This window comes from Paracoccidioides lutzii (genome assembly GCF_000150705.2).
Source record: "Paracoccidioides lutzii Pb01 unplaced genomic scaffold supercont2.5, whole genome shotgun sequence".
In the NCBI taxonomy this organism is placed as follows: Eukaryota; Fungi; Ascomycota; class Eurotiomycetes; order Onygenales; family Ajellomycetaceae; genus Paracoccidioides; species Paracoccidioides lutzii.
In genome coordinates this window covers 406,677-419,051 of record NW_015440951.1, presented here as the reverse complement: position 1 = coordinate 419,051, position 12,375 = coordinate 406,677, and the positions used below count along the sequence as shown (strand labels likewise).

The 12,375-nt window shown below is 44.8% G+C and overlaps 2 protein-coding genes across 2 annotated transcripts; one reads left to right on the top strand and one right to left on the bottom strand.

Annotated features, from left to right (window-relative positions):
* Nucleotides 1-2,766: 2,766 nt before the first annotated feature.
* PAAG_02303 (hypothetical protein) lies at nucleotides 2,767-5,859 on the top strand (the record flags this gene model as incomplete). Its single annotated transcript, XM_002795551.1, has 2 exons — nucleotides 2,767-4,118; nucleotides 4,191-5,859. 2 exons carry the CDS (start codon nucleotides 2,767-2,769, stop codon nucleotides 5,857-5,859), a joined length of 3,021 nt encoding a protein of 1,006 aa, XP_002795597.1.
* A 4,519-nt stretch (nucleotides 5,860-10,378) lies between these two features.
* PAAG_02301 (SH3 domain-containing protein) lies at nucleotides 10,379-12,270 on the bottom strand (the record flags this gene model as incomplete). The annotated part of the gene is made up of 5 exons (XM_015844598.1): nucleotides 10,379-10,459; nucleotides 10,539-11,711; nucleotides 11,778-11,925; nucleotides 12,019-12,102; nucleotides 12,176-12,270. The coding sequence occupies 5 exons, from the start codon at nucleotides 12,268-12,270 to the stop codon at nucleotides 10,379-10,381; spliced, it is 1,581 nt and encodes a 526-aa protein (XP_015701646.1).
* Between the last annotated feature and the right edge of the window lie 105 nt (nucleotides 12,271-12,375).

Genomic DNA, 12,375 nt, shown 5'->3' with positions numbered 1-12,375 from the left:
TTCGGCTCAGAAGTATGTAGACGGGGTCAACGGTCGAATTCATCCCTTTTCCTTGCCGGCCCGCGATCAGCCGCAAATCTTGCTGTTTTTGGATGTAATGTATATGTATTTTATTTGCAAATCAGAGGCCCCGGGTCCAGTTGCAACTTTTCTATTTTTTCCTTTCTCTTTCTCTTCTTCTTATTTTTTTTTTTTTTTTTTAAAAAAAAAAAAAAAAAAAAAAAAAAAATTTGGTTCCACGGTTATTTCGTAATTTGGTGCTCGGGACCATTGACCATCATAAGCTCCCAGGAAATCCCCGAGCCAACAAATTCAGGAGCCCAAAGTCAGGCATTTTTTTTCTATTCGGGGTTTTTGCAGCATATTTTTTGTTGCGCTGCCGGGCCCCCTGTGCCCAATAATATCCCACGATAAGAAGAAGCCATTTATTGAGCAAAGGGAAGTGTCAAACATAAAGGGATCTGGGGTTTGTTGTTGTGGAGACAACGTCTGCGGGTTGGAAGTGTAGCTGGTGGCGGGTTGCGGGTGGGTTGCGAAGTTCGGAGTCAGTTTAACATAAGTATTTTTACGGATGGAGGAAGAGTTCGACACGCGGATAGATAGACGCAGACATAAAACTTCCCCGTACTCCGTAGGGCCATGACATTATCCGTAAGAGACAACATCCAGGTACTCACAGCAACAATTAATTCGCCGGCAAAATTGGGCGCAGCCCCGTTTCTTGCGTCCTCCATCCAGCTCCCACTTCTTTTTCTTCTTCTTCTTCTTCTTCTTCTTCTTCTTCTTCTACTACTACTACTACTACTACTACTACCACTACTACTACTACTACTACCCTTCTTTTTCACTTCTCTCATTCCCGCGTTCCCTCTCCCTCTCCCCTCTTTTCCTTTCTTTCCTCGCCGAATTGCTGGAAAGTTCTCTCTCTCCCTCTATATATATATATATATATATTTATATACCTGCTCTCACGCCCACCCACAGCCACACGTCAGGGGTCTTGTTGCTTGTCTTTCCTCCCCCCCCCACCTCTCAACCCGCCCCGTCTCACTTCCGTGCTCACCCTACTTCTACTCTCGCATATCCCCAATCCCCGCTTAGAGCTGCTGGTGTGACACGACTCTCAGATGAACACCCAAAGCCATCATCCATCCAACAGCAAAAGACCAGCAAAAGACCAGCAACTAAAAAACACAGCAGCAGCCACCGCCGCCCCCATCCCGTAAAACCAAAACCTTCCCCCATGCCTCGGTCTGCTAGCCTAAACTAGATATCGCCAATCTCGCATACTCCCTCCGTCGTCTTTGTCCCCATCGCGGTCTGTCTCTTTCTCTCAGGTCTCTGGGGGCATTGTACTTTTGTCAATCTTGCCAACATCTAATTAGCTTTCCAAGATTTCCCTTTTATCCACACATCTAGCCCATCCTGGCTGTTAGCATTGTCAGCCACACTGCCTTTTATCACTGTTGTTGCTTTTGACTCCCACTGCTGCTACAACAACAACAACTACTACTACTGCTGCTGCTGCTGCTGCTGCTGCTGCTGCTTCTGCTACTGCTACTACTACTACTACTACTACTACTACTACCTCCTCCTCACTTCCAAAACCCGGCTGCGGATTTTGAAGTTAATCTCACCGCGCAATCCGTTGCCTCTCAGTCTGGCCCGATTCCCTAGGTACTTTTCAGCTAGAGTAACATCATCTTTGCCGCAACCACCAACACGAGCCATGTGCGTTTCCGGTCCTTTCGACTAAGTTGACTTCTTCTCTTTTCTTTTTTCCCCTTGGCTCAAATCCTTTTCCTTTTTGTTGCTATATTTCATTCCTCTTTGCCTCTAGTCATTCTCCCCTTTCAACGCTCCTTTTACGCTCTTTGGCTTTCCCTACCATCTTTGTTGAGTGCAAACTCGGCATATGACACGAAAGGACGCCGTTTGGTGACTCTCTCTCTACCCGCCCCTCCCCCCCCCTCCCTCCTCTCTCCCTCCTCTCTCCCTCCTCTCTCCCTCCTCTCTCCCTCCTCTCCCTCCTCTCCCTCCTCTCCCTCCTCTGCCACTGTTGCATTTAAGCCCCCAACCTTTCCCAGGAGCTTCTAAGGAATCTCATGTTGCGAGAGCAGTAACTAGTGGCGGGAAGCAAAAAGGAAGAACCTCCCAACATCTACGAACCTTAATCAGTGTTTGTAATCTGCCACAGCTTGTGGTCAACCAACATCTTTTGCTCGACTATTACCCCGGAACCGGCCGTTCTGCTGCAGTTCCCTAAATTGCGGCTTTTTACCCAACATTTGTTACACGCGAAATCCTCATCTAACCTTAACTTTTTATTTTTTTATATTATCCCCTCTTCCCCTCATTTCCTCGGTTGTTTTTATATGTTTTAATTTTATTTTTTTTATTTAGTATTTTTTTTATTTATTTTTAATTAGTCTCCTTTAATTTTTGTTCTTTTGGTTTCTTTCTTCTGCCTCGTCTCGCAGTGTCCTAGTCGGTTTCTTTGTTGCGTTCAATCCAACGACTGCGTTTCGTGCTGTGCTATTTGGAGGCGTAACAAGGACAACCCACCCATTATTTTTCGGACACATTCTCAGGCTACAGAAAACAAAACCTCGTGAAAAAGGACTCTTACTTCCTGACCATTTGACTATCATAAGAATATCTGTGAAGATCGACCTTCGCGGGTCATCCAGGGCCGCTTTTCCCTCGGGGGTTTTCCCCGACACAACCACAACCGTGGAGAAGAAAAAAGAGCAACCCGCATTGAAAATGCGCTCTAGCATTGCCTGCTCTCGTTGCAGGCGAAGCAAGATCAAATGTGTCAATGCGGGCATCGATACTACCTGTCGAGCATGTGAATCCTCCGGAAGAGAATGTGCCTATCCGGCTCCTGCTTCAGGTGGAGGTGGAGGTGGAGGTCCCACAAAGCGCGACATTGCGGCCACCGGGGATAGCGATGACCGGAATGGCGAGTGGGACAGCCCCAAACGTCAGCGTTCAAGAAAAAGTATGAATATTGTGTCATCGGCAGTAAAGGATGTAACCAAACCAAATGGCAAAATCCTTGACTTGTCCATCTTGACTGTGAAGGTTTGGGAGAGTCTTTTCGAGCTCTTTCAGCTGCATTTTTCCACAATCTTGCCATTTTTGCATCCGACCACTTTTCTCGCCCAGATACGCCAGCTTTCCGCAAACACAACACAGCAGGATGGCCAGACTCCTGGGGAGCATTCTCAGAGCCCAGTCCCGGTTGCGGAGGCCTCTCCGCTGATCCTACTGGGAGTGCTGGCCCTGACCGCTCGATTCCACCCACAATTGACCCAGTATCACTCTCCTCCATCACCTGTTGCGCCATGCAATCCTCTCGTAGCATCAGATTATTATGCGAACGCACTGCGATCCAGACTCTCAGGTGTCGATGGAGCAGACATTGCTTGCCCTGATATCAACCGGTTGCAGGCCCTTTTAATGTTAAGTCTACACGAATGGGGAACGTGTAGGGGCAAAAATTCCTGGATTTATCTTGGGATGGCTATCCGGCTGGCCCAGGTTATGGGGTTGTCATTTGAGCTAGAAAACGACCTGTCATCCCATAGCACATCTTCGTCGAGAGTAGTTAATTCGGAGGCGGAACAATGGGACCAAAAGGGCCAGAATTCAGATGACGTGATCGAGCAAGAGACTAGACGACGGACTTTTTGGAGCTGTTTTATGTTAGATCGATACCTGAGCAGTGGCAAATATCGTCCTCGAATGATCAAGGTTCGCGATCTAGAGATCCAGCTTCCTAGCGACAATGCGTTTGCGTTTGGAGAGCGGGTCAAAACTTCACGATTACATGATGGCCCAAAGCGACGGTCACAAGGTCACGAAACCCTATCGATTCAGATCCCCAGCTTGCGGCATCCTATAGGAGGATATGGAGAGGACGCAAAACTGCGATCAGGAGGGCCATCAGACCTGAAGCAATGGTCTTCGACACCTCATCACCGAAACGAACCTACCGAGAACGGTATCGATCGATGGGAGGTTGGGGCGGAGGAGTGCGTTTTGAGTCGGTTGATTCGCATGGTCAGAATATGGGGAACCATTGCTAAATGGTCATGTTCAGGTGGAAGAAGGTTCGTTAAAACAGAGTCGTGGAACATTGTCTAATTAATTTTGTCGTTTTGCTCTTTCTCATGTGGACATAGATTTGATCGATTCCCTCCATGGCATCCCGACTCTCGTTTCGCTGCCCTTCGGGAACTTCTTGTCGAGTTCCAAGAAGGACTCTCCCGCAACCTTCAATACACCCAACGCAACACCGACACTCATATTATGTACAAGAATAGTTTAGCGCCGTACTCGCTCATCCACATTATTTACTTCTTATCCGTGATCGTATTACACAGAGCATACCTTCCATTCTTACCTTTGCGGTGTCCTGATCCCCAGGGACCCATCGACGAGCCTAGTTTCCCACCCGGGAAATACCTTGTACCCGAAGGGTTTTGGCGCGAGAGTGCGCGGGGACTGTTCAAGGCCGCACGTCAAATGACGGAACTTGTTCGGACGTGTCAGGATCGCGGTGTACTGATGGAAACTCCAATGGTTGGGTTCGCTATTTACAACGCTGCCCTTGTCGGTGTTTACGCGGCGCACTTTAATCAAATGGACCAGGAAGGTTACGTGTGCTCGAAACCAGGTTTGACAGATGTTCAGGGTTCAGGCAGTCAGGGACAAGTTGATGTACGAAAAGCCATCGAAATTTTGGGCGATATGAGACCAAGGCTGAAAATGGCTACTGGTTGGTTCCGGACTATTCATCGTCTACACGGCTATTATTCGAAGGCTATACGGGATTTCAAACGAGGTTCTCGAAAGCAAGAAATGTTACCTACAGGTTCTGGTGCCGAAAGCGACTCTCGAGCCAGTAACGGCAGGACGTACGGTGTACAAGAAGGGAGATATTCGGGATCGTTTGACGAAGTCAAACTTTTGGATCAGGTTTTTATGGATTTGGGTAACGCAGAAGATCAGGTGGCGGAAATCAACGGGCCCGACGAGGATGGCACGACAGCGTCTGCGAATGCGGTGGAACGGGGTCCAACCAGTGATGTCGGCAGTAATGCTGTCAAGAGCGAATCGGGAGATGGGGTGGAATCCCAGGGCGATGGGGGTGCCGGTGCTCGCAAGGAATCATGGGTATCTGTCAATGGCATTAACAGTCCTGTTCATGGGCTACATACATCCCCATCCCCCGGATCAGGATCAGAACACGATAATTCCATCCCCCGTTCCAAACCCGCCGAGAACGAACGTTGGGCCGCCGGTCTACCTCCTCCCCCCTCTTCCTACCCACTCCACTCTCTACAACCACCACACTCCCTCCCCCCAACCAACACAACACACAACCCTCCACCATCCCTAACCTCCCCGGGATCCTACACCTCCTCCTCCACACAAAGTGCAACAACCCCGTTGACAAACTCGCAACACCTGTCCACCCCTTCAAACCGTCTCCAACCCCTCCAGCCCTGGATCACATCCCGCCAGCCACCCCCACCCCCATATTCACAGTCCCTCCCTTCCATCAACGCTGCCGCACAGCACGGCTTCTCCATGCCACCTCTACCAGGTGCACCGCCGCCTTTGCACCTAACACCTCCACTGCGCCTGGACGCTTCTCCACGCCCATTTTCCGCTACCAATAGTGGGAACAGCAGCCCCAGTCCCGGCTGGATGAGCAGTCTTGGCGGCGACGATGTCCTAGTTTTCATCGAGGGGGGAAATCAGGAGCAATGGCCTTCGCCAATAACGAGTTCACATATCCTTACAAATGGGTGGTTGAGTACTGTCTGGTCTGAACTTGGACAGTAATTATAATGTTTTCTTTACTTTTTTCATCTCTTTACATATGGAGTCTCCCTCCACTGTTATAGTTGTTGTTTCCATACAGTCTGGGCTTTATATCGGGTTTATTTATTTATTTTATTAATAATATTAATATTACCGGATGGGCAAATGGCTTTTTTTTTTTTTTTTTTTTTTTTTTTTTTTTCCTGCTTGGGTGTTTTTGCTTATGTATATTTTCCTATAGTTAACCATATATCAGGGGGATAAGGAATAGGGCATGGAAATGGGCTTGCCTCGGTGTTTTCCAGTTGTTTTTCATGTAAGAAATTTTATTTGTCTTAATATATTTTAACTATGTCGTTTGATTTCCTTAAATTTACACCTGCTGCTCTTCTCCTTTCCGACCCAGTAATGATGGCTGGTATTTGTTCGATTTCATTTTCTGTAGTTAAACGATCCTGTTATCATCTTTTTGGTTAAGCATATCTCTCTTCCTTCCGACTTCACTTAAGCGAGGAAGAATTTTAAACACTAAATCTGTTCTATTTTTATACTGCATTCAACCATAAAAAAAAAAATATCTGACCAGTCGAGATGACAAAAATACCTCCACGCTTCCCAGGAAATCCCAGAGAGCCAGAAAATAAGGCAAAACAATACCTGAGACAAACCTACTCCGCTTCCATATCACATCCATGCGTTGTTCCCCACTCGGTTTGGTTCGGCTCGGGTTCGGGAATCGGGAATCGGGATGCGTTGTGAGTGGGTAACCTGGTGTTGCGTTGGGCAGAAGAGCAGCCTGTAACATGCCGCCATGTAACAACCACATGTCACTTCTTCCTAAGCCACTCGCATGATCAAAATATGTCCCAACTTTTTGACTTCTTCCAATTTCTTGCCTCGGGAATCGGCATACGGCGGATATATTTTGGGGCTGCTACTACTCCATAACAGAAATGCTATATGTTTTTTTTTTTGGCCTTTCTCGTGCAGCTGCAGTCATTTCAAATGCCGAATAGAGTTTTGCGGCTGAGGAAAAATGCAAGCGCGGACATTCCCCACGTTGTCTTTGTCTTTGTCTTTGTCTTTGTTGTTGTTGTTGTTGTTGTTGTTGTTGTTGTTGTTGTTGTTGTTGTTGTTGTTGTTGTTGTTGTTGTTGTTGGTTGTTGTTGTTGTCGTCGTCTGGTTGGTTGTGGGTCCTTTGTTATGCCGGCAATCTTGTGCTTGCCGGTCGAAGGCACGTTGATGAGCTGGAAATAACCGAAGATCGGATCTTTATAGTTTCCAACGTTCTATTTCCGAACGTCTAGCCCCAGGATGCCAATTCTATCCGCCACTGCCCATGAAGTTAATAGCTTGCAGAGCACAATTGAATGCGACAATGCCTACTTGGTAGACCGTGGCAAAATATGGATGGCATTTTTGATAGTTATATCGTTGTCCCAGCGGGTATGAGCTATATGAAGGATCAGACACGAGGAACTCTCCATAGTGAGTGTTTTCCATTCCCGAAAAGTCGGGACGGCCCAAACCACAGCAGTTACTCTCTTGCAGCTTCAGAAACTGAACAAAATTTTACAGATAATATGCTGGAATTCTCCAATCCCAGATCGGGAAGTCCATGTGGCCCCGGCCTTGTATTATTACCCCGCTCCTGATGATGGTGGTGACATGTGTCATTGAATTGGACAGCAAGAAATCTCATTTTTGATGTGAGTACGGGTTATGATTACACGATAGACAAAGAGATCCTCGGGCCACTGTCTGAAGAAGAGGCGGGTGATGTGGTGTACGTTGCATATGGAATCCTCTTGGTGTAACGGAGAGTAATATATCGCAGGATCCATAAAAAGACCTTAATGCTGCTTGGCGAAGCAAGTGACCGAGCCAAGTATAGAGGAATGCCATGATGGGATGCACCACCTCTTATTCAAATCATCTCCTGCCGCGGCTCGGCTCAGTCAATGAACTCTACTACTCCAATATGTCTTCATGAACACCACCCATGATATTTGCAAGGCTGCTAGGCACCGTCATCATAGGTTTCAAGAGCGAAACACATGTTGCATGGCAGTCAGACGGCTATCCTGGAAGATATAATGCACAAAGGCCATATGTCATTCTCTTCCAGAGATGGTTCCTCCTGGAAATAGAGATGCTTTAAACTGAACTGGATTCCCAATTAGATCTGGACTGATTGCACTTCCACATTCCAGCTGTCATCGATCATTTTAACCCAGCCATTGGCACGGCTTTATGGCAGCATCATATATGCGCGTCAAAAGCGCAGGAGCGCGAATGGACGGCAGCTACGTGAAGTCATGAAATTTTCCACTATTAGCCATTCGTTCTCAGGTGTAAGAAGCATGCTATCTTCAGATGCAAGGATCGGGAACATCTCTGACACCTTGAGTCATCGGATTGAAAAGTGGGCTTGGACTTGAGAATTCTCTGGAGTACGGCTTCCCCCACATTTTCGCATAACCCAGAGATAACACTGAAACTCCTGAGCGCCGAGAGAAGCAAATAGCAGCTTGCAAATCTAGTCCTTTGTGATTTACCCTACCAAAGTCCTTTAGCCCCATCTCCAAAATTAGAGGGAGAATTAAAAAAAAAAAAAAAAAAAAAAAAAAAAAAAAACCTTAAAATATTCTCAATGGAAAGGTATCTCTCAGTCTCCCAGGCGTTCATGAACTTATTAACTTGATTCAGGGGCTCATTGAGCCCTAACCCTATTTTAGGGCTGAGCTTCTGTCTCCAGAAACTTAAAACAACAAAAACATGGAGTTGAATTTTTGTAATTTTCAATTATAATTCTTTTCACAGAATCTTCTAATTACTAATGTAATTTATCAGATAAGTCTTATCATCTACCAGATCATCTTTCAATAATTATCTTTATTTTCAAAATTAATGACAATTATAGAAAAAATTTATTATTTTAATAATTAATTATTATATATTAAAAATATATATAAATAATATATTTTGTAATATTTTATTTACTATATTATAGTATTATTTATTTTTATTTAATAGTTTAAATTAATATAAATAATTATTAATTAATTAAATACTTTAATATTAAATTTATATATAAAAATATATTCTTTTTTTAAATTTTAATAGCTTTAAATTATTATAATTTAAAATTTTTTAATATTAAATATATAAATATTTTTTTTATTTTAATATTAGATTTTATTTTTTATAAAGTTATAGTTTTTTTTAATAATATTTTATATTTCTATAGTATTATTTTTTTACTAAATTGTAAAAAAATGATTTAACTACTTTTAATTTACATATATTTAAAACAGATTAATGGCATCTGTAACATTTCATTTTCTTCTTCACTACAGCTAAATGAATATGATTCAATAACACTGCATATTAATATTCACATGTTCTATTGAGGTGTTATAGTTGCCAGCAGGCTGACATTCATCTCATTTGCCATGTGATCAGTGATGTATCAGGTTGTGGCGAGCGTAGTGAGTGTAGCAAGCGAAGCATGCTTGTTTTTAATAATAATAATAATAATTATAAAATTAATGGAAAAGCTGGGAATGCATTTAATTCTTTTATAAATATAACTTAATCAAAAGTAATTATTACGCCTCTCACTAGTACAAGCAAATATCTCAATTAAGATATAGCGAAAAAAGGAACGAAAAACACCCGTTAAAATTCATAGCAAAATGAAAATGAGAAGGTTAAAAGAGCCCTCCTAGTCCTGTCACCCAATAAATTCAGGGGTATAAACTACATCTGTTTTAAGTAAGCTAGAAAATGTAAAAAGCGACAAAAGAGATGTAGAAATAGGGAGGTAGAAGGTTGCTCAAGCCAACAAGACCAAGTGACTCCTTAAAAAATGAGCCAGATAAATATGCAAAAGCTGGGAGAAAAGGAAGCAGATAGAAATACACATATTGACCCAGACATAACCACAAGCCAGTTATACTGTAGCGTGAAGAAAAATAACCCAGGGTAAGGGTGAAAGGTTGCGAAGAGACGTGCTCCTGAGATGAAACGAAAATGTTTTGAAGCATGGGAATATGAAAAAAGAGAATGAGAATATATAAAAAAAACAAGATAGATCTATAGGATCTGGTAATAAAAAGGAATTTTTTTTAAAAAAAAAATAAAAGAGCTTGCAGCCTGGGAGAATATAGCGTCTTGTGGTACATATAGAAGAAAATAAAAATCAATGTGGTGCTCAAGTCGTTAAGGAGAAATTGGGTGACATTGGTTTTATTTAAAGGGGGGGGTGCCGGGGAAGCGTTGAACGGAGATGCAGGAACAGTTTATGCATACCTACTGCTCATTGTACTATACAATGAAGCCGTTCACGCTGGAGCGAATGATAACTGTTTGGCCGTCGATGGGGACGTAGCATGGGAGGGTTACCGTAGAACCAATGTCAACTGCCTTTCAAGAAACGCCAGAAACATGGACTGAAGAAGGAAAACCGGAAAAGAAATGGAAAAGGCGCAATCGTCAAGACATGAAATGAGGACCGTGAGACAGATGGTAGCGAGCACTAGGTTTCGTCGTGAGATGAAGAAGTAACATCACCGTCAATGGTTTTCCTCCAATGCTCAGGTAGGCAGACGCACACCAGCTAATTTAAGTTGTCAGCACCTGTTGCTCATTGAAAGGGGAAAAAAGAGAGAAAAAGGATTTTCGTCAGCGAGTCATACCGGGAATGCTTTGATTTCGCCTGATGGTGGAGATGATCCTCTTCGAGCTCCTGAACCATTAGAGACCCCACTATCACGTTGTGCATTGTGTTTTTCATAATCCTCAGCCCTCTCGCTGAGACGAACACCAGTTGCCCATCCGTCATCCCATATTCCCACTACTTTCAACATGTCGCCTCTATCCAGCTCAAACTCATCACCGGCACGGGGTTGATACGCCCATAGAACGGAAACCTTATCATTGGGGTGGATGTCATCCTGCGAGTAGTAGTCTCTGAAATAGGGCAGTTGTTCAGATTGACCACTAGCCATTCCCTCGGGTGACGAAAACTGACCACCACTTCCAGACCTGGGTGAAGCAGTGTCACTGTTCCTTGCTAGCACCGATGCACTCGAAAGAGAGCCATTTCTCTTGCTAGTAGCCGGTGGGCCACGCTTAGCCCGAGCGGGACTCTCTCCATATACTTCAGAATCGGATGAATCGTGATATCTGGTAACACCAAGAGCCACTGCTGCAACTCCTCCGGAAGCACAGGGTGGAGATTCCTCTTCGCTGCTTCCCTGCAATGCTGACATTCTTGCTACACGACCACCCGGAAGAACCTCGTATGCGCCATGCCTGCTGCTCCCAGGGGCATATTGCATTGGCGTCCTCTGTGGTGATGGCTGGTTCAAGACCGAGGCCTTATTTTTCTCTCGCCTCCGTCGCAGGCAAATAAAAAGTAGGGCACCGAGAGCAGCCAATAGAATTAATCCGACAACTGATCCCACTACAATGCCAGCAATTTGACCGCCGGAGAGACCTGTGCTCGCAACTGTGGTGTCGGACGGTTTAGGGGTTGAAGTTGGAGAAGGAAAAAGTGGAGGGAGCGATGGTACGGAGGGGAGGGTAAATCCATTACAGCGGTTTGTGACATCTGCAGCGTTGCAGCAAGAGTCTGTGGAGTTGGCTGTGCTCCCTTTGCAAAAGCTACATAGACCTAATAAGTTTTGAGAAAAGCCGCATTCATTAGGCTCATTTGCATCACCGGGTATGCAAGTATCTGTCAGCGACTCCTTCGGGTTCGAGCAAATTGTGAAATCGGACCGTATCTCGTCCATGTAACTCTGTCTAGGAGTCCCACAAAGCTCTTTGTTGACGACAATTAGTTGTTCACTAGTAGCATATTGTGCCTGTCACAAGATTAGTGATATGTTCGTTTATTCAAAGAAAAGTGTGCGCATAGTGGGGGGACTAACACAAGACTCTGCACATAAGGGAGGTGAGTTCCCACAGGCCGCGGAACTCTGAACGATTCCATTACAAATTACGCTTAATGTGTATCGGGCATAGAGAGAAGATGTATTGGTCAGGTCGATGTTGGAACATCCAAGAACTTGCTGATATCTGGGGAAGAAAGAGAGGGAAGAAGACCATTAGCACAAACTCTACCAATCTCAAAACACTAACATTGGTTGTCTAAGACAAATGGGTACATACTTCATCATGACATATTCGCTATTAGCGTATGAAAACAGATGCTCATCGAATTCTTGGGTGTTGGACACGAATGAAAGAAATGAACTGCAGGTTTCAATAAATCAGCATTTACATCAAGGATTGGACTGTCGCTCTTTTAGGCGCAGGCAGAACGAACAATTTGCCAATGTTTTCTGGGCTCTTTGACACAGCGGCATTTGCGAAAGCGGGACAGGCCTTCGACCCTTTAAGAGGGATGCAATTGGCAGCCATTGTGAGAATATCTCTCTAGGACAGGGAATCGGGGGGGGGGGGGGGGGGGGGGGGTTTTCCCCCCCCCGATTTTTGGGATTTCCCCAGGGGATTTCCCCCCAAAAA